This window comes from Cladophialophora immunda, assembly GCF_000835495.1.
Source record: "Cladophialophora immunda strain CBS 83496 unplaced genomic scaffold supercont1.3, whole genome shotgun sequence".
Classification (NCBI taxonomy): Eukaryota; Fungi; Ascomycota; class Eurotiomycetes; order Chaetothyriales; family Herpotrichiellaceae; genus Cladophialophora; species Cladophialophora immunda.
The window spans coordinates 486,842-507,982 of NW_015622543.1; the positions used below are offsets into that span (position 1 = coordinate 486,842).

Sequence of the window (21,141 nt, forward strand, 5' to 3'; positions counted from 1 at the left end):
CTGTTTTGGTGCATCCAAACTTGTGAGGTGTGTTTCAAGAGGACATTATGCTCTTCTGAACGTGAAGGGAAAGGCCTCAGATGGAGGAGAAATGGCTCTCCAGTGAAGCGGGTCTGGGAGGACGTCAAATATCATACTATGACAGAGTGCTACCCAGATTTCTCCTACTAAGTCCACCGCCCGCAATGCACATGATAGGATCGGACACTACATTTTCCTCGACATCATCGTTACGGCCTTTCTCCTAGGATTTCTATTTCCCTTTGAGCCATGGTAGTTTCCAGGGAATGCTTGACACATCGTGACCTCCCTGCCTCGGCCCCCCCTTCTTTAGCCCTTCGTTTCCCTCTCATGTGCCCTCTTTCAGAGCACGACCGTCTCCGCATCAACCACCCCAAACAGCTCCTGCATGGGGTCCTTGTAGTCGGTGGCGAAGCCGCAGAACGGCGGACTGACCCCGTACCCGAGCAGTCGCTGGGCCTTTGTCGGGAGCGAGGACGCCACCGACGGCGGCACGGTCAGGTACTGGTTCTCGACCTGTCGGTACATTCCTGCACACAGACGCGTCAGACCGGGCAAGAAGAGTTGAAAAGTGGCGGAGAGGGATTGAAGAGAGAGAGAGAGAGGGGGGGGGGGGGTGAAGATCCTGTCAATCAGCCGACTAACCTTTTGTAAGAAAGATCCCGACCGTCTCCCGGACTTGGTCCCTGTTTTTCAGATGATCGGTTACTCCAAAATTCACGGCGAGAGAGTTTCCAAGTGTAAAGAAGGAAATCTCAACCCCCGGCGAGGGCAGCCTTGTTCGAACGGCGAACGGGGTCCTGGACAGCGCAAACTTACGTGGTTTGGTTGGCTCCACCCGCGTGCTATATCCACGAGAGAGAGAATGTCAGTGCTTCGGTGGGAAGACAGCGGTGACGTGCCCGGGGCCCAGAACTTACGTATGTACTCCCGAGAAAGATGGTGGCATCGCCCGGCTCCAACTCGGCCGGCACGGCCTCGTGGTCGTACGGGCAGCGATCGTCCTTCCAGCGATGAGAGCCGGGAATGAGGACGGTCGCCCCGTTCTCTCGCGTGGTCTTGACCGTCGCGGTCACGCAGCCGAGCAGCACCGAGTCATGTCCCGGGCGGACGTGGTAGTCGATGTCGTCCCGGTGCAGGCCCTGCTGCCTGCTGCCCGGGTTGACCTGGAAGCCGACGGTGCTGGAGATCTGGGGCTTGGACACGGCCACCTGCCTCTCCTGGCCGATCCAGAACTCGAACTTGGAGGTCAGCAGGCGGGCCGCCACCTCGTTGAAGAGGGGGTTGAGAGCCAGGTCCACGCACGCGGGCGATTTGCCCAACAGACCGATGGCCCGCCGCGTGGTTTTGGGGAAGAAACCGCTCTTGTCGCCCCCGTCGGCGTCGAAATGCGGTTTGAGATCGCGGCGGATTTGCTCGGCGTGTTCGAGACTGATCAAGTTCGTCACGATCACGGCACCATCTCGTTCAAGAATCTCTTGGACTAGGTCGGCCGTGGTATCGTGGTGTCGGGCGTCGACTCGGGTGAGGGTAGCTGAAGACACAGGTGCCGCCATATTCAGTGCAGTCGAAACGTGACCTTCGGGTTTGGTGCAGTCGACAGGCTACGCGCAGAAGGGATGGTGGTCGACACGGTTTCGGGACGAGAGCCTCGATATAACACATCCGATAGGAATGCACCGAGTCGTGATAAAGAAGATTGAGACCCTGGACACGCCAGACACAATTCAGCAGGCTTTTCCCCTTTCTATTTGCGACGATCCATTCTACGAAAGTGATCTGGACATGCACAGCCGTTCCTTCATTCTGTAGCGGGGATGACACGCAATATGGCAAGGGGGTTTACCTGGACGAGGGCCACGGCTGGTGCCGGGCGGAGGACGTAGCGCAATGACCTGATAGGACAAGGAAAAGTACTCCTTTTTGGGAAACGGTCCAAGGGCGAGAGGTCGAGGAGGGATCACTCCAGAAAGTCAATCTGGATCTTGCATCATGTCTGTAAGAGCGTTACATGCACTCAGAGCCACTCGCCAGGATGGTTGTCGCAGGTGGATCAAGCACGTTCGAGAGAGGACGATCAATCCGGGGCCCGACGTCCACGGGTTGGAGGCATCGGTATAGATCCAGACCCTCTTCGGGGTGTATCTCGGTCTGTCGATGGCGAGATGACTAAAGATCGAATAGTCCATCCGTGCAAGTCCGATGGTTTCCGGAGCTCGGAGCCGAGGGCATGTGGGAATGGGGGACGCATGCTTGCAAGACCCGGACACTCTTCAGCTCGCCATGAAGTCCAACGTATCTTTGTCGGTAATGATGAAGACTAGCGATCGCCCTTGCCGTCTCTCCCAACACGCTCTGTCTAGCCCCTCTTTCACATGGACAACCGCTCGACGGTGTTCGACTGACCGACTGGCGATGCTCAAGCCTCTGGACGATCTCGCCATTTGTGGCATTCAGCTTGATCCTTGGCGAGTATGTCGTCGGATCAATCGTAGAGGCGCTTGCGAAGTGGGATGGGGAGGAAATGAGACAGGCGTCTCGCAAGGAACTGACAACGCTCGGGGTGTGCGACTCATTCGAAAGTTTGAGCTAAGCCAATGGTGGTAAGTACGAGGCTGGGGTTCTCCCCTTCTAAGCCAATCATAGCGGCTCCGGAAGATCTTCAAGCACCATCTGTCAGCCTCGTATAGCTTGGCAGTGTCAGAAATTCCCAGTCGCAGTTGTCGATTTGTTGTATGCACGTCAAACAAGATATTCACCGTATCGCGAGAGTCAAGCCACCCACCGCACAGCGAAGAGCACATGAGGAACCAGCTGCCTATTAAACATCAGAGCCCCTTGCTTTTGAATGTCCCGCTTGATCATCAGCATTCACACATCGTCAAAATCACCAATCGTGTCCCCTCATTTCAAAGGCACTGGAATAACAACAGCACAAGCTTGATGATCAACGCCCAGTCCCATTATCTTGTTGGCATATTTTCAAGCCTGTATCATCCTTCAATTTCCCACCCCACCAGAAAAGTTCAAAATCGATCCAGCCTTTCCGCTGCTAACAAGACAGCATGTCAAAATCCAGAGGTGCAACCGTACAAGCTCCTTAGCGTCGGATTCTGCGTTTTGGAGGCCTGGCCTCGTCCTCGTCCGAATCTTGTGTGAGATCGATATGCTGCTCTTCTCTCTGTGCACGATTGCGTTTCGAGGTTGATTTAGATTGACGACCTAGACTCCGTGTCGGTTTTGATTGAGGTATCACTGGCTTCTTGGACTTTTCTGGAACTGTTCCCTCAATGTCCTGCTCGTCATCTTCTGAGAATTGGTGTACCGCATCCGCGATTGTTCTTGTCCCGCCGTTGATCTCATCAGGTATAGCCTGCGACCCGCTGGTCGCATCCACCGATGGTGCATCAACTTCGGGCTGTCTTGCCGTTCGAAGATTCCCTGACAATGGTGGACGTGGGTGCTTGACTTCTTCAGTCTTGGCATGGTTAGTCACAACCTGGTCCATTATTAGCCGATAACCTTCCGTTTTGATGTGTAGGATTTCTACATTGGTCAAGACTTTGTGAGCTCCGCCTTCGAAGTTGAGAATAAGTTTATATACGGTACCCTCGATCAAAGAAACACGTCCGGACAATATGTCCATGCGTTTGCCCAGACGAAATACGAAATCCTCCAACTTCTTCAGCTTCCGGTTAATGTTGTCCACATCGGAACGGGAATTCGTCTCGGAAACCTCCGACGTCGGCCTGAGGACACTTGCACCGTGCTGATTTTCGGCTACCAGTGTCTGCGCCACCTCAGCAGCCGAGGCACGAACACGGTTGCTTGGGGATCCCCCGAAAATGGTGTCCTGTTTTTTGGATCGGACGTTCCGTGATCGAATCTCTTGATCGAGAGCTTGACCCAAATCTCGGACCTCGTTCGCCTGTTCGGCCAGTTGTATCCGGATCTTCTGCAGGTCATCGTGCTGGTGCGTGAGTAACTCCAATTTTGTGCTGGACTCTTTTTGAGACTGATTGCATTTGATCGTCAGATGTTCATGTTGCTGGCGGGAAGTGTTCAGTTCATCTAACAGCCATCCAGGTCCAAGGCTGCTCCAATCTGCCGCGAAATTATCGAACTGTTCTGTGATTGTCGTCAAAGATTGTGTAAATTGATCTTCGATGGTGGCGAGTTGCTTCTTCAAAGATCCGTTCTCATTTTGGATGGTGGCAATCTGTTCGTGGTTGGCGGCAGATTGACGGCAAGCTTCTTTAGCATGTTCCACAGCTGCCTTGGTATGCGAGTCAATGTCTGACCGGAGATCGCCATACTCTTTTTCAACTCTGGAATAAAGGTTCTTGCAAACTCGTTCCATGGCGTCAATTGCTTGTTGCTGTGCTGGTTTTAGCGTCTCTTGGACTTGCTGCATATCTTTCTGCAACTCTGATAACATTGCCGCAAACCCTTTGACACTCTCTCTCATCGACGATAATTTCTGTTCTAGATCATTGAAGGACTTTCGAAATGCATCATCCTTGTCGTGCTGTTGAGACTGTAACTCTTCGACTTGTTTCTTGAGCTGCTGATTTTCCAACACCTGCTGGCGCCCGTCTTCCTCAAGTTTTCGCAGTCGAATTTCCGATTTCTCGCGAGCCAATGTATGCTGCGAGAGGGCATCTCTCCATTCTTTTTGAAGAGTGTCCATTTGATTATTCACAGTCTTGAATTTTTCATCTCTGACGTCGCTCGTATCTTGTAGTAGTCGGATAAAGTGGTTTGCGGACGTCTGTACCTTCTCCCTAGAGGCGGTTTCCTCCTTCTTGGCTGTACGATATTCAGCTTCAATGTGATTGATCTTCCGTTGAGCTTCCTTAATAACGGTGGGAAATTGGTTACTTCTTTCTAGTTCCCTCTTATGCTCCTCGCAAGCGATCTTGAGCTCACCGCTGAGGGCATTCTCTTTGATGGACCAAATGCAGGCTATGGCGGCGTCCATGATAGAGGAAACAAAGGCCGTTGCGAAATCAGATGGTTCAGAGAGGATGGTAGGAATGTTGTCCAGTCTGCTGGTAGTGCTTTGCGGCGTACTTAATGAGGGTGCATCTTCTCCCCCACTGCCGGAGGCCCGGTCCTTACCAGCATCAACACTTTCAGCGGCCTGTATCGAGCTGACCTTTCCTCTACGTCGCGGGTCTCGCGATGGTGAAGAAGTCTTAGCAGCTGGAGCTAAGGCCCGGGTTTGCGAATCTGATCTTTGCATCTTCACAGCGCAATCACCTCACAGGCCGCCAGATGACATGTGTCACGATCGCGGTGTCGCTGAAGGGGTAGGAGTCTGGGACTACCGTGCTGGCGAACAACTGCGCCCAGTCTCAAGGGTCGGAAGGAGGGGTAGAGCGAGCTAGTCTGGTCGATGCGCGGGTTGCAAGGTGCAGCATCTCAAGGAAGTTGAGGCCGAAGACTGAGCGTAGGGAGCTGGCATATAACGTTTGAACGATTTGACAACCGAAGAAAATGTCGTCACCCGGCTGAGATTGTTTCTTTTGAACTTGCTCAGTTCTCAAAGCACCTGGTTTGTCCCTGCATCGTTGCTCGTACACCGCTAAACTGCAACCTCGCGGAACGCGTATCCCGCAAATGGAAGGTCATCCGATTTCGAGAACTTTTCGAGAGGTCGGTCTCCATGTAATGGTCAGTATCCGCAGGAACTCCTAGACTGGCCATATCAATGCTTTGGTCTCTCTTCGTTCGCCTTCGTCAGAGCACTCTCTACGTATTTGCCCCAATTTCCTCTATTATCACAAGATGGCGGCGGTGAGTTCTCCTCGGCTCTGCTTGTTCGTTGCTTTACTGACTCGCCCCAGCCCATAACAACCGTATCCGAAGGCCGTGAGGTTCGCGGCCTCAATCTTATTGCTGCCCATTCTCATATCCGAGGCCTCGGCGTGGACCTCGCGACGTTAGAACCAAGAGCCTCATCCCAAGGGTTAATCGGCCAAGAGAAGGCGCGGAAAGCGGCAGCAGTCATACTCCAGATGGTGAAAGAAGGCAAGATCGCTGGAAGAGCTGTTTTGGTAGCCGGTCCTCCTAGCACAGGCAAAACAGCCATCGCGATGGCAATGGCACAATCCTTAGGCCCTGACGTCCCGTTCACAATGCTCGCATCTTCCGAAATCTTCTCCCTTGAGATGTCCAAAACAGAGGCCTTGACGCAAGCATTCCGCAAGTCCATTGGTGTGAGGATAAAGGAAGAAAGTGAGATCATTGAAGGCGAGGTGGTTGAAATCCAAATCGACAGGAGCGTCTCAGGGGTAAGCCACTGTTCATGGGTTTATCCGAGGCACGGTTGACAAGGTATCACAGGGCAACAAACAAGGAAAACTCACAATCAAAACAACTGATATGGAAACGGTCTATGACATGGGCACAAAGATGATTGATTCAATGACCAAGGAGAGAGTCATGGCTGGCGATGTCATCTCAATTGATAAATCCTCAGGGAAAATCACGAAACTAGGGAGGTCATACACGCGTTCACGAGACTACGATGCCATGGGCGCAGACACCAAGTTCGTGCAATGTCCAGAGGGCGAACTCCAAGTACGGAAGGAAGTTGTCCACACAGTCAGCTTGCATGAGATTGATGTCATCAACTCGAGAACGCAGGGGTTTCTAGCCCTCTTTTCCGGCGACACGGGTGAGATACGGAGCGAAGTACGTGATCAGATCAACACTAAGGTCGGAGAATGGAAGGAAGAAGGGAAGGCTGAGATCATCCCCGGTGTGCTGTTCATTGACGAAGTGCACATGCTTGACATTGAGTGTTATTCCTACATCAATCGTGCGCTGGAAGCAGACCTGGCACCCATCGTCATCATGGCAAGTAACCGAGGAAACACTCGCATTCGAGGGACGACATACAGCTCGCCGCATGGTCTTCCACTGGATTTCCTGGACCGGCTCGTCATCATCAGTACGCAGCCATACTCTGCCGACGAAATTTCTCAGATCCTCGCCATTCGTGCTCAGGAAGAAGAAGTTGATCTCTCCGCGGATGCGCTCGCGCTTCTCACCAAAATTGGCCAGGAATCTGGACTGCGATATGCTAGCAATATCATCACGACCTCCACATTGCTAAGTCAGAAGCGGAAGGCAAAGGAAGTCAGCATTGAAGATGTCCAAAGAAGTTATAGATTATTCTACGATTCGGCGAGATCGATCAAACTTGTCACTGATTTCGAGAAGCATTTCATCAGCGACGCTGGTGATGTCTCTTTTGCGATCAACGGCACCAACAGCACGAACGGTGATGCAATGGATACAGCGTGAAGAATCTGGCGACGGCTAGCAATGCCTTGCTTCATTTGACTGTCGCTCTTCTTCCGATCACTGTCTTTGCACTGAATCTTGACACATGTCCGCACTACGTCTTCCATGGAAGATCCGCCAGAGACACCACTGCTGCAGCAGCACTTACGGACATGGTCGCGTTCACATGCAAACCAGCCCGATTGTGGAAGGCAGAACAGAATCGGGAAACGGGACTTGAGCTTTCAGTGTCTGCCCATTTGAGTAGTTAATGCTGGACAACGTTCGAAAACTTTGTTGCAGGATGGCGAACGAGGTCTCGATGTCGGGTCTTGGTAAGTGCGCAGCAAGGGAGGAGGATGACCCTAGATCCTCTGTTTGTGTGTTGTCTGGACTAATTTGTAGTCCCAGAAGCGCCCTAGGAATGAAAGGCTTCCGGCACATTCGATCAAGCATTCCCATTGTCATGTCCCAAAGTCAAGCAGATTTAGAAGTGATTGCGGTCTTCATAGGGCTTCGAGGTGACGTTGCTTGGGGACATCAGATGCGTCTACCTGCTGCTTCAACATGATTCTTCTTTCCCCGCGGGCAAGTGTTCCAAGTTCTCCACTGCGGCTCAAGCCCTCGCTACCCCAGGTGTGCTCTGGACTATGTGGGGTACCCCGGACAAGGCTCTATAAGATCGATAGCCTTGTGATGGCTCACCCACATCATGTGGGACGTTTAACTTGGGCCCAGGTCAATCGGTCTTTATTTTATATCCCGATACTGCACGGAATACAGATCTCAGTTGCGGTCACTGCGGCGGTCATACTTCTATCTCCACTGAAGCACACCGATGTGTGAATGCTAGAAAAGAACGATAGCTCCAAGGTCATACAAGATGTGGGGCCCGTCGAGGCCATGGGAATGGTCCTTCATCGCCCGCTGTCTCCAACATCACAAGCAGACTGATTGAACCGAGCCCACTCGGGCTATTCGCGCGATATTCAAGCACCTGAGTCTGGGATCACCCCTCAAAGGCCTATCACACGATCCACCTGCTGCAAGGCGACTAAAGGTGAAAGGGGGACCTTATTTGTCCAGCAAATGAGGTTCCGAGTGTCCCGACAGGGTGACTATTCATTTCGAGTCTCCAAGTTTTCAGACTATCTAGTACATCTTCTTGCCTTCGGGATATCAAGGCCCCAACACGTTTCTCATATGGCCATTCAAGAGGTGGGGAATTCTCCTCTCGCTTGAAACATGGCATAGATTTGGAGATTATTGGAGATTTATCAACATTAAGACAGTGCATTTTCACATGGCAGCTTCAGGCTTCAGCTCGTCTTCTTTTCAATCCTTTCTTGGTCTTCCCCTCGGAAGGAGTTACTGAGGGACATTTGCACACAATGTCTGCCTCGCTCGAAGAGAAAACTACGGGCGCCGAAATTGAGATGCTCGAACAAGCTCGATCAGAGGCTCGCCATGTACCCGTCCACGATATCCCACTGGACCTGGATGATCCGCACAAAGCCGCTTTGGAAGACAATCCAGAGAAAGCAGAGACCTTGACGTGGACGACTCTGCTGGCTATCGTGGTATCTTCGCTCTTATCTGTGATGTGTGGTTGGCTATGCTAACGTTTGATGCAAGTCGCTGTCGTTCTCCTATGTCTGTCCAATCTCTTGTGGCTTCACTCTGGTGACAGGGATTTTGGTTCCCATCGGCACCGACCTTGGCGACACTGAGCATATTTCTTGGATTGTTGGTGGATGGAGTATTGCGTCCTCTGTTAGCTTCTCCCTCGCAGGTTCACTGTCGGACGTCTTCGGTCGACGATGGACAATCGTGGCCGGCGAAATTATTGCTATTATCGGTTCGGTACGATAACACTGCGCCGTTTTGTGGAAGGGGAAGCTGAGCACTTCTGCAGATTATAGCATGTACTGCCAAATCGACGCTCATGCTTGCCGCCGCCTCAACCGTTATTGGCTTTGGTTGTGGTATCATTTTCGTCAGCTACGCCGGAATCCAGGAACTCGTCCCGAACAAATGGAGAGGCTTGCTAGGTTAAGAGAAGCTCCCTCAACTTTTCTCACAAGACTGACATTTGAGTCCAGGGCTTACAGAATGTGCTATGGTCCTTCCCTGGGGCCTTGCGGGGACACTGATAGCGACGACTTTGAATGCTAACACGGCCGCGAAATGGCGATGGTGCTATTACATTGTGAGCTTGCGTTGCATTTCCCTTTCTGTCAAACTAGCCCTCATTCGCGTCCTGACTGATCCAGGCCATGATTTATGGCGTCTTGAGTTTGATTGGGACCCTGGTCTTCTATTGGCCACCCACACGTCCACAGTATGATTTCTTCAAATCCCGATGGCAGCAAGTGAAGGAAGTCGATTATGTCGGTTTTCTCTTGTACACGGGGGGCTTGACTATCTTTCTGATCGGGCTGACCTGGGCTGGGACCGATGGACATGCCTGGAAATCGGCCTCTGTTGTTGCGCCAATCGTTGTGGGTTTGTTGACCCTGGCTGCCTGTTTCGTCTACGACTTTACACTGGCGAAACAACCCTTCTTCCCGTATTCCTTGTTCCGGCAAGTACGCGAGTTCACCGTTCTTTTGGTTGTGGTCTTCGTGGCGGGTGAGTAACCACAGCTTGATGTTTCATAGCCGACGGAGAATTGCTAACATTGATGCAAAAGGCTTCGTTTACTATTCCTTCGCTGGCCTACTACCTCAGGGCTCGCTCTATATGTTCACAAGCGACCCTATCCAGATCGGCATCATCGCTCTCCCCAACGGTGTTGCACAGATCCTCTTTGGCGGCATCGCGACACTTTTCATGGGCAAAGTTGGTCATTTGAAGCTCCAGGTAATTGTATTGCTAGTCTTTCAGACGGTATTCACGGCCGCTTATGCTGGTGTGGTGCCATCCGACCGGGCGGGCTGGATGGTGTTCCAATTCTTTGGGATGGGCCCTTTTGCCATGATTACTCTACTTTGCTATGTGATTGCGGGCTTAAACGTCCCCTTGCGTCACTTGGGAATTGCATCCGGGTTGATCGGCACATTTCGCAGCGGTGGCGGGAGTGTGGGCAATGCAGGTACGTTCGTCTGGGATGGAATCCTGAATACCCTCGAAGCTGACAAAAGCTCAAGTCTTCAATACAATCCTCAACGGTGAGGTTAAGAGCGAGATTCCAAAGAAGATTGCAGAGGTTGCGACTGCTTACGGACTTTCATCACAACAACTCGCGGCTCTTATTCCAGCCACGGCGCAGAATGCTGTAGGCGTCCCAGGTGCTTTCACTACGGTTCCGGGGATCACTCCGGCGGTTGAACAGGCGGCGGCAATTGCATACAGAGAGGCATACGCCTTCGCCTTCAAGAGAGTTTTCTACTCGTCTATTCCCTTCGGGGTCATTGCCATCATCTGTGCACTGTTCATCAATGATCCCTCTCAGTACCTCACCAACCACACGGCTGTCCACATGGTCAGAGAGGGAGCACTTGGAAAGACTACCCAGCACCAGAATTCGGAAGCAGAGGATGAAGCAAAGTCAGGCTCCAACACAGACAAATCTTTGGAGGGGTACTAGCTATCAGCGGAAGTGGCTAAGGGAAGGACATGTCAGGGCTGTGTCTATGATTCAAACTTGGTAGCCTATAGCGACGATAGTGAAGGAGCCTATTAGGGCGAGGGTGAAGTCGATGTTGAAGAAGACAACGAAGACGATTCGTGTAGATACCTACCAAGTAGCTAGGTATCGAGGTATATGCTATCGAGGAATTAAAGATGGAGCGTGACAGTCATTACATATGCTTGGCGCACTCTGACACACGTGACCTGCACCCAGCGCCGATACGGCGGAGCATAGCTCCTCCTCATATGGCAACATCACACCTCGAAGAGCAGCGACAAGTACTCGTACAGACTGTCATGACATTCTCGCCGTGGAAGCTTCTGACGAACACAACAAGCCGAAGTGTTCTCCCGGCACGGCACCGACGTGTAGCAGTCTCTCATCACCTCAAAGGCAAATGGGCGCGTGAGCGCTTCATACTTGTGCTTGAATCGAACCTCGCCACTTCGCCCTGGCTCTGACTTGCATTCGTTCGCCCACGATGTCTGACGACGGCTCTAAGAAAGTCGCATGCGACCGCTGTCATCGGCGAAAGGCAAAATGTGACAAGATTCTGCCGCGCTGTTCCTCGTGCGCCAAGGCAGAAGTTCCATGTACCTACAGTACGAAAGACCCCGTAATCCGACGTCAAGACATGGAGAAGCTGGAAAGAAGGCTTTGGCAGATGGAAGCCAAAAATGAGGCTTTGTCCAGTCAGCTGCGAGAAGCTCAGCGCCGTATTACTGCAACAAGTCCTCCGAGTGTGCCCCAGTCGAACTCAGGCCTACAGCAACCGGCAACCAACAACAATGAAGTCGCAAGTCAGGTCACCTTTCTGAGCTTGGGCGCCGGGGGCGAACGACAGTACCTGGGATCGACAAGTGGGCTGTTGCTTGCAAGTTTGCTACAGGCGGACAATCGCGCCAAGGTCCGCGGCGTTCAAGACGACGAAGACTATAACTCTGGTCGCACTTTCGGTTCTGCAGTTCGTGGGGGTGCCGCCACTCCCGATGTTGGTTCCTTGCCGTCAGAGAAACTCGCACGAAGTTTGGTGTCGGCATATCTAGCGCACGACCATCTCTGCTATCCATTCCTTCATCCGAAAAGCCTGCTCAGCAGTCTTGATTCTATCTATAGTGACAACTCGTTTTACCGCAAACGGCACGTCGAAGCCTTCACATTGGACATGATCCTGGCCATCGCAACCGCTCAGGTCTCAAAGTTAGACTGGCAAGTGATGCCGGATGCAGAGACCCACCATGATAGGGCCATGAGCAGACTCGGCATTGTCCTGGGAAATGGTGGCAGCATCGCTTTGCAGGCATTACTCTTGTTGTGTCAGTACAGGATAGGAAGCGGCCTGTACGACGCCTCAGCCAGTTTATGGCACCTCGTCGGCACAGCAGCAAGAATGTGCTTTGAATTGGGCTTGCATCGTGAATCTGTCTACTACTCTCCGGAACCGGCCGCGACAGAGATCGATGAGGCAGCATTTGAGGATTCCGAGGTCAGGAGAAGATGCTTCTGGTGCGTCTTAGCTATGGACAGGATTACAAGCATCACTTTGGGTCGACCCCTGGCAATACACCTGGATGATTTCGACACCGAGCTGCCTCGCGCCGAAGCAAATATCGTCGTCAGTCCCGATAATAATCTATCTCCTTCTGAGCCCGTTGGAAGTGCTCCGTATCAACTTAGAACGGCGATATTTGTCCTCATTGTCCGATATCGCTTGATTTGTGGCAAAGTATTAACCTCCCTGCACAACGTGATACGTTCCAAGGCGGACAGTTCTTTCGACTTCGAAAGCAGACGAAGGCATATCATCGAGGAGCTGGAGTCCTGGCGAGCGGACTCATTCACATTGCCCATCGGGGGTTCCCTGAGCGATTCCGATAGATCAAGTTTTCGATCCCGGGAGTGGTACGATCTTTTGTACCAGAATGCCATCTTGATGCTCTATCGACCATCCCCATCTTTTCACGATGTCCTCTCAAGCATCGATACACTACAACGCATTTATGACGCCTCACAAAAGTCTATTGCCATCTACGCCTATCTGCACAAGTCACGTCGGATTAACTACACTTCAATGACACTTCATGGGGTCTTTATCGCCGGCCTATCATACATTTATGCTATTCGTTCTCATTTGCAGATCCGTCGCCGCGAGCTATTGACTGGCATCAGTGGACCGTCCCCCGGAGGTTTGTCAGCAGATCCAACTATAAACCAGATGGTGAACACGACACGCGATTGTTCTAATGTGCTTGTGGCCGTCAGTGAGAGATGGAGCACCGCTCGCAATGCGCATCAGGTATTTGGCAGACTGAGTGACGCCCTCTTGAGCGAACTCATAGAATTCCAAAGCCAAGCGCGAAATGGTCTCGGTAACGGCGGCTCCCAATATCCCGTTGCCGGTCAAGAACAGGACCAGAATATGTCAACGATGTCGATCACTCCTGCTGCACGACAACAATTCTTCTCGTCAACAGCTCCAAACGGCATGGATTTCAGCTACCAAGACTGTTTCCAGGATCTACAGAACCTCTACACCACCTATGATTTCGCCAATGTCTCCATGATGCAGGCCTCTCAAGACTGGCTCTACGAGATTCAATCGCTCGACCACTCTATAGGGGCAGGTGCCTATGTAGACGGAGCGAATTGAGACAAAAATAACTTTAGACATACGCCACGTTAGTTGAAATATATCTTCGGGAGTTTATATGCGCCCTCTCTCTAGGACTTAGGAGGAATGTCGACATACCTGCTCCTGAGGTATTCGTCATTCCTGTTACGAAGGCCATCTATACGAAATGAGAATGCAATACCAGCTGATACGCCATTCAGAATGCGACTATACTCTTGTCAGCTACCCGGAGGATGCAAGTCGTGCATACCGAGATGATCCTACATATGTACGGCAAGGATATTCGAAACATCGACTCGCTCAACTCATCAAGAATGCTTCCATCTATCATCTATACCAGTCTTTGCCGAAAAGCGATTCGAGTTTGGCGACCATTAGTATGGTCCCAAGCTAAGGGTATCTATCCTCATACTAGACTGGAAAGCCAACGTTTGAGTTGTCTTCTTTATCACCCGACCGTGCTTGAACAATACTACCTGGAGAAGCCTTAATAATAGGTTCTAGCCAAAATGCTAGGCCGCTGCATCTATGACTTGGGAAGCATTCGTATATCGTCTGCATACCGTGATGCTTGCACCAGTTTCTAGAGGTTCCACGATACCTCAGTAATCGATCCAGGCATTACCACAGGATGCATCCAATTCCTAGTCACTGGCCTGCTCTGCATGATCAGATGATGGAACCGCTGTGCCTTCTGGCGAACTGGATCCTCGATGAGGTCTGATGCATCATCGCCGAGGACTGCAGCAACGGCGGTATGTTCGTGGCCGTTCAACTTGAGCAGGTCTCGAACCCTTCCCGTTGATGATGCAGTGCCGAGTGTTCCCGCGCTGGTGACTACTTTGATGTACTTCGCAAGGATGTCATCACTACACTCTTCGATTGCATCAATGCCTGTTCTCATTGCCCAGCTCCGAATTCTCCTTCGTGGTGATTGCATTCCGCGCAATATACATCTCGGAAAGCTGGTCCCCCGTTACAACCTCGATATTGCCTTCAGCCACCATGCGAGCCCTGACAATGGCATATCGCCTGCTGCACCAGACACATTTCCATTGAGGCTTGGACCTTTGCGCTGAAAATCACCCCCAGCGCCTTGAATTACGAATGTCGACATTGGATGGTAATGGGTAGAGGCACCAATTTTTGAGTGCGAGGGTTATAACAGCTTTGTCTGAACAGGCCTTTCTGCCATCCAAACGGTGACAAGGACTTCGACATGCCAGAATCTGCTAACTACTCATCTGAGAGTATACAATGCAATTTTGCTGGAGCTGCGAAGGAATGCTGGCATTATTCCCCTGGCTTCAGGATGACTTTCCTTGCCAGCTGTTTCTCAAAAATCTCATACCCATATGCAGCTTTTGACATTGGCAAGCGATGGGTTATCATACTTGAAAGCTTTTCCTTGTTTGCCACGACAATCTCCAACGCTTCATTGAACACCGCCTGAACAGGTGCCCGGCCTAGATTAATACTGTTTGACTCGTCAGCACGCTCTCCCTGCTTGGATATTAAACATTGCTTACTTCAAGTTCTTTTGATAACACTCGAGAGCCGTGAAAGGAAGGTCACCCTGGTGAAATCCTATCGAGGATAGCACGCCACACGGTCTTAACAGGTCGAAGGCTGAGCGCAAAGCTGGTTTGTTGCCCACCACCTCTACGACCGCGTCCGCCCCGCGACCCTCGGTCACATTCATGACCATCTCTTTCACATCGTCTCGACCCAGCTTAAGGGGAATGCCTCCTAGTTTTGCCGCCTGGTCCAGTCTGTCGTCAACACTGTCGACGACATAGATCGTCCTTACTCCTTTCGATCGTGCAGTCAGGATCGCGCAGAGGCCAACCGGCCCACATCCAAGACACACGAAAACTGCATCTGCCAAGTTCTGCGTTTTCAAGAGACCAGACTGGTTGTCTAGATGGTAGGTGCCATTGCCGTTTTCCATACCAGGCGTCCGGAAATACTCGACAGCTCTCATTGCGCCGTAGTAGCCGGTTGGAAAGATGTCGCACATCATGATCAATAAGTCATCGTCAACATACTCCGGTGCTGGGTGCAGAGTGCCATCTGCAAACGGCACTCGAACGTATTCTGCTTGTCCTCCAGCAAGACCTTGAGTGCCGAACGGTGCTTGGCCCATAGGACATCGATTGCTATAGCCGTGTCTACAAAACCAGCATGACAGGCTGAAGGCACGGAAGGAATCGGTCAGCTAGTCTGTAACCTGTTTCCGACGAAAGATGGCCTGGGGCGACTTACCATGCTGGGCTGAATGTGCACACCACCTTCTGACCGACCTTGAAATTGTGCACTTCTGATCCCTTGTCTTGGATGTATCCCACAAACTCATGTCCCTGCCCAGGCGAGTAGGTAAGTTTGGCTCAAGTTAAAACCTATGATGGCTTGTCGACCACTTACCATTATATGGCCAGTTGCAGTCTTTTGATGCCCTCGATACATGTGTAGCTCCGAGCCGCATATGCCTGCTGTCGCTACTTTCACTATAGCATCTGTGGGATCTTTCAACGTTGGTCTTGGGCGCTTCTCCACATCGATCTTCCACGGCCCATTGAATATAACTGCATCCATGGTGATGCTGCTTCTCCCTTGATGCTCAGTGTTGATTACTGCACCGTCTTTTCTTGGATGTTTATTTCAACAAGAAGCTACTTTGAGCCAGCAGGGGAAACTAGTCTCTTATCTGAGCGGGATGAGAAACCACTCTCCAAACAGTCGCGTCACGAGCAACCCCAAACATTCAGAGGCAGCGATGTCAAGGTCTTGAAACACAACACCAACTACTCGGTTACAACGGCAATATCATCATTTGACATTCCCTCGAAGCTTAAATGGCAACGGCCACAAGGCTCCGGATACGGCAACACGGGGCGTCCACTCAATATCAGCAGGCAGCAGTTGGCCGGTGCCATGTTCGTCAATCAGTGGCAAAATTCCATCTTCTCCGCCGGAGCAACCTCCTCCAGACGGGATATCTTCAAAAACTAATTGCGGGCAGATTGCGTGAGGTTGTAACCATGCTGTCATTGACGGCGCGGAGACCGACGCCGCCACATCGCGGGATCTGGGCCGATGGGATGACCGTGACCATGCGGGCCTCTGTTCCAAGGGATGGACCTAATTGTAGCCGAGAACACCCTGGCACCTGGGAACGTGTTCTCGCCTCGATGTTCAAAGCATCCCCACAAGGAGAAGCGGGCGGAAATGTTGCGGTGCACTATTCCGACAAATAGACTGCACAATGGCTATGAACAAGTCTAGGTAGTTCCACCAAAAGGGCATCGCGTGCTCACGTGGAACTCGCGACGCCATATCAGCGTCTTCTTCGCTGAGATATCTGCCAGGTCCTAGTACTTACCTAGCTGGCTCGACAGCGAGTATCAAGCCCGAAGTGGGATCGAAGGCATCAACGATGGTGGCACCAACTCCTCCAACGCTCGACCCCAAAGAGCTCAATAAATTCTACATCAATGGCCAATATGTGAGCCCTGTCTCGAAAGAGACGTACATTCTGCGAAATCCCAAGGACGACACCATCGTCGCCGATGCTGTTCCAGTGGGGGGACCCGAAGATGTCGATGCCGCGGTCGCAGCGGCCGAAGCAGCATTTACAGGACCGTGGAGCACATTTACAGCAGCTCAGCGCTCAGAATGCCTGCGACGTCTGGCAGATATTCTGGAAGACAAGATGATGGATATCCTGACTTTGGACTCCCTCACGACCGGAAATCCGGTATCATTGATCCCTTCACGGGAGAAGAATTATATCAAATCCAATTTGCTTTACTACTGTAGGTCGAGCTATCCGAGCAGCCGTTGCAACAGTGCTGATCGTCGCACCAGCTGGCTGGACCGACAAGCAGAAAGGAGATTATTATCCGGCCGATGATGGCTTTGTCAAGCTTGTTCGTCATGAGCCGTTGGGGTGAGTCTGCGCCTGTCGTGAGGAGGAGAGGAGGAGGAAGCAGCTGATGTCCAGAATAGCGTGTGTGTCGGCATCAATCCTTACAACTCGCCAGTGGCCTCGTTCGTCATCAAAGCAGCGCCGTGTTTGGCGACGGGTAATGTGTTGATAATCAAACCGTCAGAAAAGAGCCCCCTTGGATCGTTAGCACTTGCTCCCTTGTTCGAACAGGCTGGGTTCCCCAGAGGAGTCGTACAGGTCGTTTGTGGCGATGGCCGGACAGGGGCGCTCTTTGCTAAGCATATGCGTGTCAGAAAGGTGAGGCCTCACATTGAGCGGGTTACTTGATGCCGGGTTGCGCGCTGAACATATCTAGATCAGTTTCACCGGCAGTGTTGCCACTGGTAAGAAGATCCAGATCGCCGCAGCTGAAAGCAATCTGAAGAGGGTCACACTTGAACTTGGTATGTACTCAGCACGGCGACTCATTGGGACCAATGCACTCATTCCCGTGACCAACAGGGGGCAAAAGCCCAGCGGTGATCTTCGAGGACGCAAATATTGAAAATGCACTGACCTGGTAGGTGACTCCGAGCTGAAGCTACCGGCTGAGCACTGACTAGGGGTATTCCAGGACGATCAATGGTATCCTGGCTCGTTCAGGGCAAGTCTGTGTGGCAGCGTCTCGGGTCTATGTACAAGAATCTATCGCCGACCAGTTTATCGAGGCCTACACGCAAAGAATGAAGGATGCAGCTTTACGACTGGGTGATCCGCAGGACCCTGAGACGACGCTCGGTCCACTCGCAGATGCAGCCAGCTTTGCAAGAGTCCAAGCCATGGTTGAAAAGGGCAAGACTGAAGCACAGCTGGTTGTCGGTGGCGTGCAACATGGCCCTAGCGGCTGCTTTATCGAGCCGGCCGTGTTTATTAACCCGCAACCAAATGCGGAGATCTACAAGAACGAGGTCTTTGGCCCGGTTGCAGTCGTCAAGACATTCCAGACCGAGGAAGAAGTCCTGGAACTAGCCAACGACACCGAGTTTGGGCTCATGGCTGGCGTTTTTACGAGGGACATCAATCGCGCCTTGAGAGTGTCGAGCAAGATCGATACCGGTGTCTGTGGCATCAACTGCATTTCTTACATGAATATTCAGGCTCCATTTGGCGGCAAAAAGGCTTCTGGCATTGGGCGAGAGTTTGGCGAATATGTGAGATCCGTTCTCGAAGCGAATGGACGATGTCTAACATCCCTAGGCACTTCGATCGTTCACAGAGCCAAAGACGGTTTTGATCAAGTAAGTGTCAATCCTCGGGGACCGAACACAGTGCAAGCATTAGCTCACCTAAAAGCAGCCTCAATTCCTAAGGACAGAAAGGTGGGCTGCAAAAGGGACGGGTTCGATAGTTGTGCAGGTTGGCGAAACTGAAGGTTCGAGATATGATCTCTGCTTTTGCAGCCTCGCCAATGGCACCTTTCTACATTCTGTGGCTGGAACCAATCTGAGCAGATTACATAGTGTACCAGCCGAGACACGTTGGAAACTGGAGTAGTTGATCTGTCCCCTTGCCGTACACCCTTCCGCAGGGTGTGCTGGCAGGTGTTTAGAGACAAGGCTCTGGAAGCGTAACCCCAGTGCACAAATGCAGCAATAGACCTTTAAGGATAATGGACACTGTGGATACTCGTACGCTCTCAAAGTCTTCGTTGTGGGAACCCCGCCAACCCCCGCTGCTGGAGGATTGCAAGCCCAAGGGAGCTCTCGTCGCCAGAGCCGAACCTACAAGTATAGCTCCATCACGCCCAGTTCAACGGTCGAATCCTGAGAAACCTCGACCACCCACGACTGGGTTCCCTTGCTTTCTCACCTGCTTGTTCCATCATGGCAGGATCAACGACAACGGACCTGAAACTGCCCAAATTCGACGAGCTGCCCCTGCATTCAAGCCATCCCCTTCACTCGGCGTGGTTTGTGTGGGGAGAGGACGACCAGCTGGGATGCCTCAACCACTTGACTCCAGCACGCGTTAGGAATGCTTCAGCCACCGAGATCCAGACCGGTGTTTCCGTGGGCTTGAACTGGGGCCTGGACCAGATGAAAGTGCCGCCGTTTTACCGGACCAAGCTGAGGCATGAAATCCTCCAGCTTGGGGAGTGCATCAATGTGAGAACCGAAGCCCCGTGGTTGATGGAGGTGGCTCACTAATTTCTGACCTGGTTTGGTGCTTTCAGGACGACAGCCTCGAGTTCAACACGCAGACCAGCAGCCAGTGGGACGGTTTCAGGCATTGGTCGTTCCCCGATGGGAGATTCTATAACGGAGCAACGCAGGACCAAGTTCGAAAGGGCACGTCGACCAGGAATGGCATTCACGGTTAGTTATGTCGCGGCGAGGGTTTCGGTGATGCAACAATCGCTGCTAGCCCAGTGCTAACCACCCATGACAGAATGGACCAAGCGAGGTATTGTTGGGCGAGGAGTCTTGATTGATCATTACGCATGGGTGACGGAGCGAGGGGATCAAGGCTACGACCCCTGGGAGTATCACAAGATCCCCGTATCAGAGATTGAGGCTATTGCAAAGGCCAGAGGCATTACATTCCAGACAGGTGATATCCTGTTCCTACGGACAGGTAAGGCGGGCACTCGGCCTCTTGCAAGATCTCCTTCGAACGTTCCCGTCGCTGACACCAGAGCATTTCTAAATACTTTTTCAGGTTTCGTCCACAGATACCAGACCATGCCCCTGGACGAGCTCACGGCCAAGATGGAACAACCAGAATACTTCTACCCTGGGCTCGAGGGCTCCCTAGACTCCCTCCGTTGGCTCTGGGAGACTCGCTTCGCCGCGGTCGCCGCCGATAGTCCGGGGTTCGAAGCCTGGAGTGCCGGTCTCGGAGACTCGAGCGAGCAGTTCCGCATGCACGAAGTCATTCTGTCCGGGTTTGGCCTGCCGATAGGGGAGTTGTTTGACCTTGAAGCGTTGGCACGGGAGTGCAACAAGCAGCAGAGATGGACGTTCTTCGTCACCAGCATGCCCTTGAATGTACCTGGAGGTGTAGGGAGTCCCCCCAATGCTGTGGCGATATTTTAGGAGCAACCGGGCTTGTGCCCACCCTTCACGTGGTGAGCCACAGCTCGAACCTTGAGCTACAAGAACCTCGTTGTATCAGACTGGGCAAGCCAGTGCGCTCTCCTCCATTGCACCAAGAAATTTTCTACTTGCCCCGCCCGGAGCGGAACCCCGTGCGGTGCAATCTCTCATCGGAGTCGCCGCCGAAATCGTGTAGAAGGCCGGCATTCAGCCCACACACACACACACCACCTGACTCGTTTCTCCCTTCCTGTCAGCAATGGTTCTATGGTGGGTCGAGATTGCGCACAAGCTCTCGATCACTGGCCAAACCCTCGCCACGCGGGACGCCGGTGAGCAGCTTTCCCTGGGAGGCTTCGTGAGGCTTCTCCGCCTGGGCGGATTTACAAGTGGATCCGGGATCCCTCGTACAGCCCAAAGCGGGTAATCAGACAAGTTTTTCTCTTTTGCTCTATCATACGGTGGATCCCACAGACCCAGAGGTAAAGGACAACCGAAAAACCATACTCGACGGCATCTGCAGCAGGTTGGTTGGAAA

The 21,141-nt window shown here is 52.2% G+C and overlaps 7 protein-coding genes across 8 annotated transcripts; 5 read left to right on the forward strand and 2 right to left on the reverse strand.

The window, feature by feature from the left end:
* Positions 1-117: 117 nt before the first annotated feature.
* Positions 118-2,244, reverse strand: PV07_04766. Of its 2 annotated transcripts, XM_016391610.1 has the most exons (5): positions 1,868-2,244; positions 942-1,728; positions 841-866; positions 667-707; positions 118-551 (listed from the first exon to the last, which is right to left on the reverse strand). In XM_016391610.1, the coding sequence occupies exons 2-5, from the start codon at positions 1,575-1,577 to the stop codon at positions 364-366; spliced, it is 891 nt and encodes a 296-aa protein (XP_016249129.1). In that variant the 5' UTR covers positions 1,578-1,728; positions 1,868-2,244; the 3' UTR covers positions 118-363. The 2 variants fall into 2 exon arrangements, with proteins under 2 accessions (XP_016249129.1, XP_016249128.1); XM_016391609.1 differs by having other exon boundaries at positions 942-2,244.
* Positions 2,223-5,569, reverse strand: PV07_04767 (uncharacterized protein). The gene has a single exon (XM_016391611.1). It carries the CDS (start codon positions 5,264-5,266, stop codon positions 3,122-3,124), a length of 2,145 nt encoding a protein of 714 aa, XP_016249130.1. The 5' UTR covers positions 5,267-5,569; the 3' UTR covers positions 2,223-3,121.
* A 242-nt stretch (positions 5,570-5,811) lies between these two features.
* Positions 5,812-7,335, forward strand: PV07_04768 (RuvB-like helicase 2; the record flags this gene model as incomplete). Its single annotated transcript, XM_016391612.1, has 3 exons — positions 5,812-5,820; positions 5,871-6,317; positions 6,370-7,335. The coding sequence occupies 3 exons, from the start codon at positions 5,812-5,814 to the stop codon at positions 7,333-7,335; spliced, it is 1,422 nt and encodes a 473-aa protein (XP_016249131.1).
* Positions 7,336-8,705: 1,370 nt separating this feature from the next.
* Positions 8,706-11,063, forward strand: PV07_04769 (uncharacterized protein; the record flags this gene model as incomplete). Its single annotated transcript, XM_016391613.1, has 7 exons — positions 8,706-8,894; positions 8,950-9,177; positions 9,230-9,365; positions 9,417-9,523; positions 9,588-9,945; positions 10,007-10,408; positions 10,464-11,063. The coding sequence occupies 7 exons, from the start codon at positions 8,706-8,708 to the stop codon at positions 10,901-10,903; spliced, it is 1,860 nt and encodes a 619-aa protein (XP_016249132.1). The 3' UTR covers positions 10,904-11,063.
* Positions 11,064-11,242: 179 nt separating this feature from the next.
* On the forward strand, positions 11,243-13,823 carry PV07_04770 (uncharacterized protein). Its single transcript, XM_016391614.1, has one exon. It carries the CDS (start codon positions 11,430-11,432, stop codon positions 13,596-13,598), a length of 2,169 nt encoding a protein of 722 aa, XP_016249133.1. The 5' UTR covers positions 11,243-11,429; the 3' UTR covers positions 13,599-13,823.
* A 3,030-nt stretch (positions 13,824-16,853) lies between these two features.
* On the forward strand, positions 16,854-18,810 carry PV07_04771 (uncharacterized protein; the record flags this gene model as incomplete). Its single annotated transcript, XM_016391615.1, has 7 exons — positions 16,854-17,395; positions 17,448-17,529; positions 17,589-17,826; positions 17,885-17,972; positions 18,031-18,088; positions 18,143-18,719; positions 18,766-18,810. The coding sequence occupies exons 1-7, from the start codon at positions 17,017-17,019 to the stop codon at positions 18,808-18,810; spliced, it is 1,467 nt and encodes a 488-aa protein (XP_016249134.1). The 5' UTR covers positions 16,854-17,016.
* Positions 18,811-19,391: 581 nt separating this feature from the next.
* Positions 19,392-20,673, forward strand: PV07_04772 (uncharacterized protein; the record flags this gene model as incomplete). Its single annotated transcript, XM_016391616.1, has 4 exons — positions 19,392-19,673; positions 19,742-19,883; positions 19,957-20,142; positions 20,227-20,673. The coding sequence occupies 4 exons, from the start codon at positions 19,392-19,394 to the stop codon at positions 20,601-20,603; spliced, it is 987 nt and encodes a 328-aa protein (XP_016249135.1). The 3' UTR covers positions 20,604-20,673.
* Between the last annotated feature and the right edge of the window lie 468 nt (positions 20,674-21,141).

What these genes read in the sequence shown, in the direction of transcription:
- PV07_04766 (XM_016391610.1), bottom strand. Translation starts at nt 1,577, where the DNA reads ATGGCGGCACCTGTGTCTTCAGCTACCCTCACCCGAGTCGACGCCCGA. An exon ending in TCTTTCTCGGGAGTACATAC is followed by an intron (nt 867 to 941) that starts GTAAGTTCTGGG and finishes TCGTGGATATAG; the next exon opens with CACGCGGGTGGAGCCAACCA. An exon ending in CGGGATCTTTCTTACAAAAG is followed by an intron (nt 552 to 666) that starts GTTAGTCGGCTG and finishes GTCTGTGTGCAG; the next exon opens with GAATGTACCGACAGGTCGAG.
- PV07_04767 (XM_016391611.1), bottom strand. Translation starts at nt 5,266, where the DNA reads ATGCAAAGATCAGATTCGCAAACCCGGGCCTTAGCTCCAGCTGCTAAG.
- PV07_04770 (XM_016391614.1), top strand. Translation starts at nt 11,430, where the DNA reads ATGTCTGACGACGGCTCTAAGAAAGTCGCATGCGACCGCTGTCATCGG.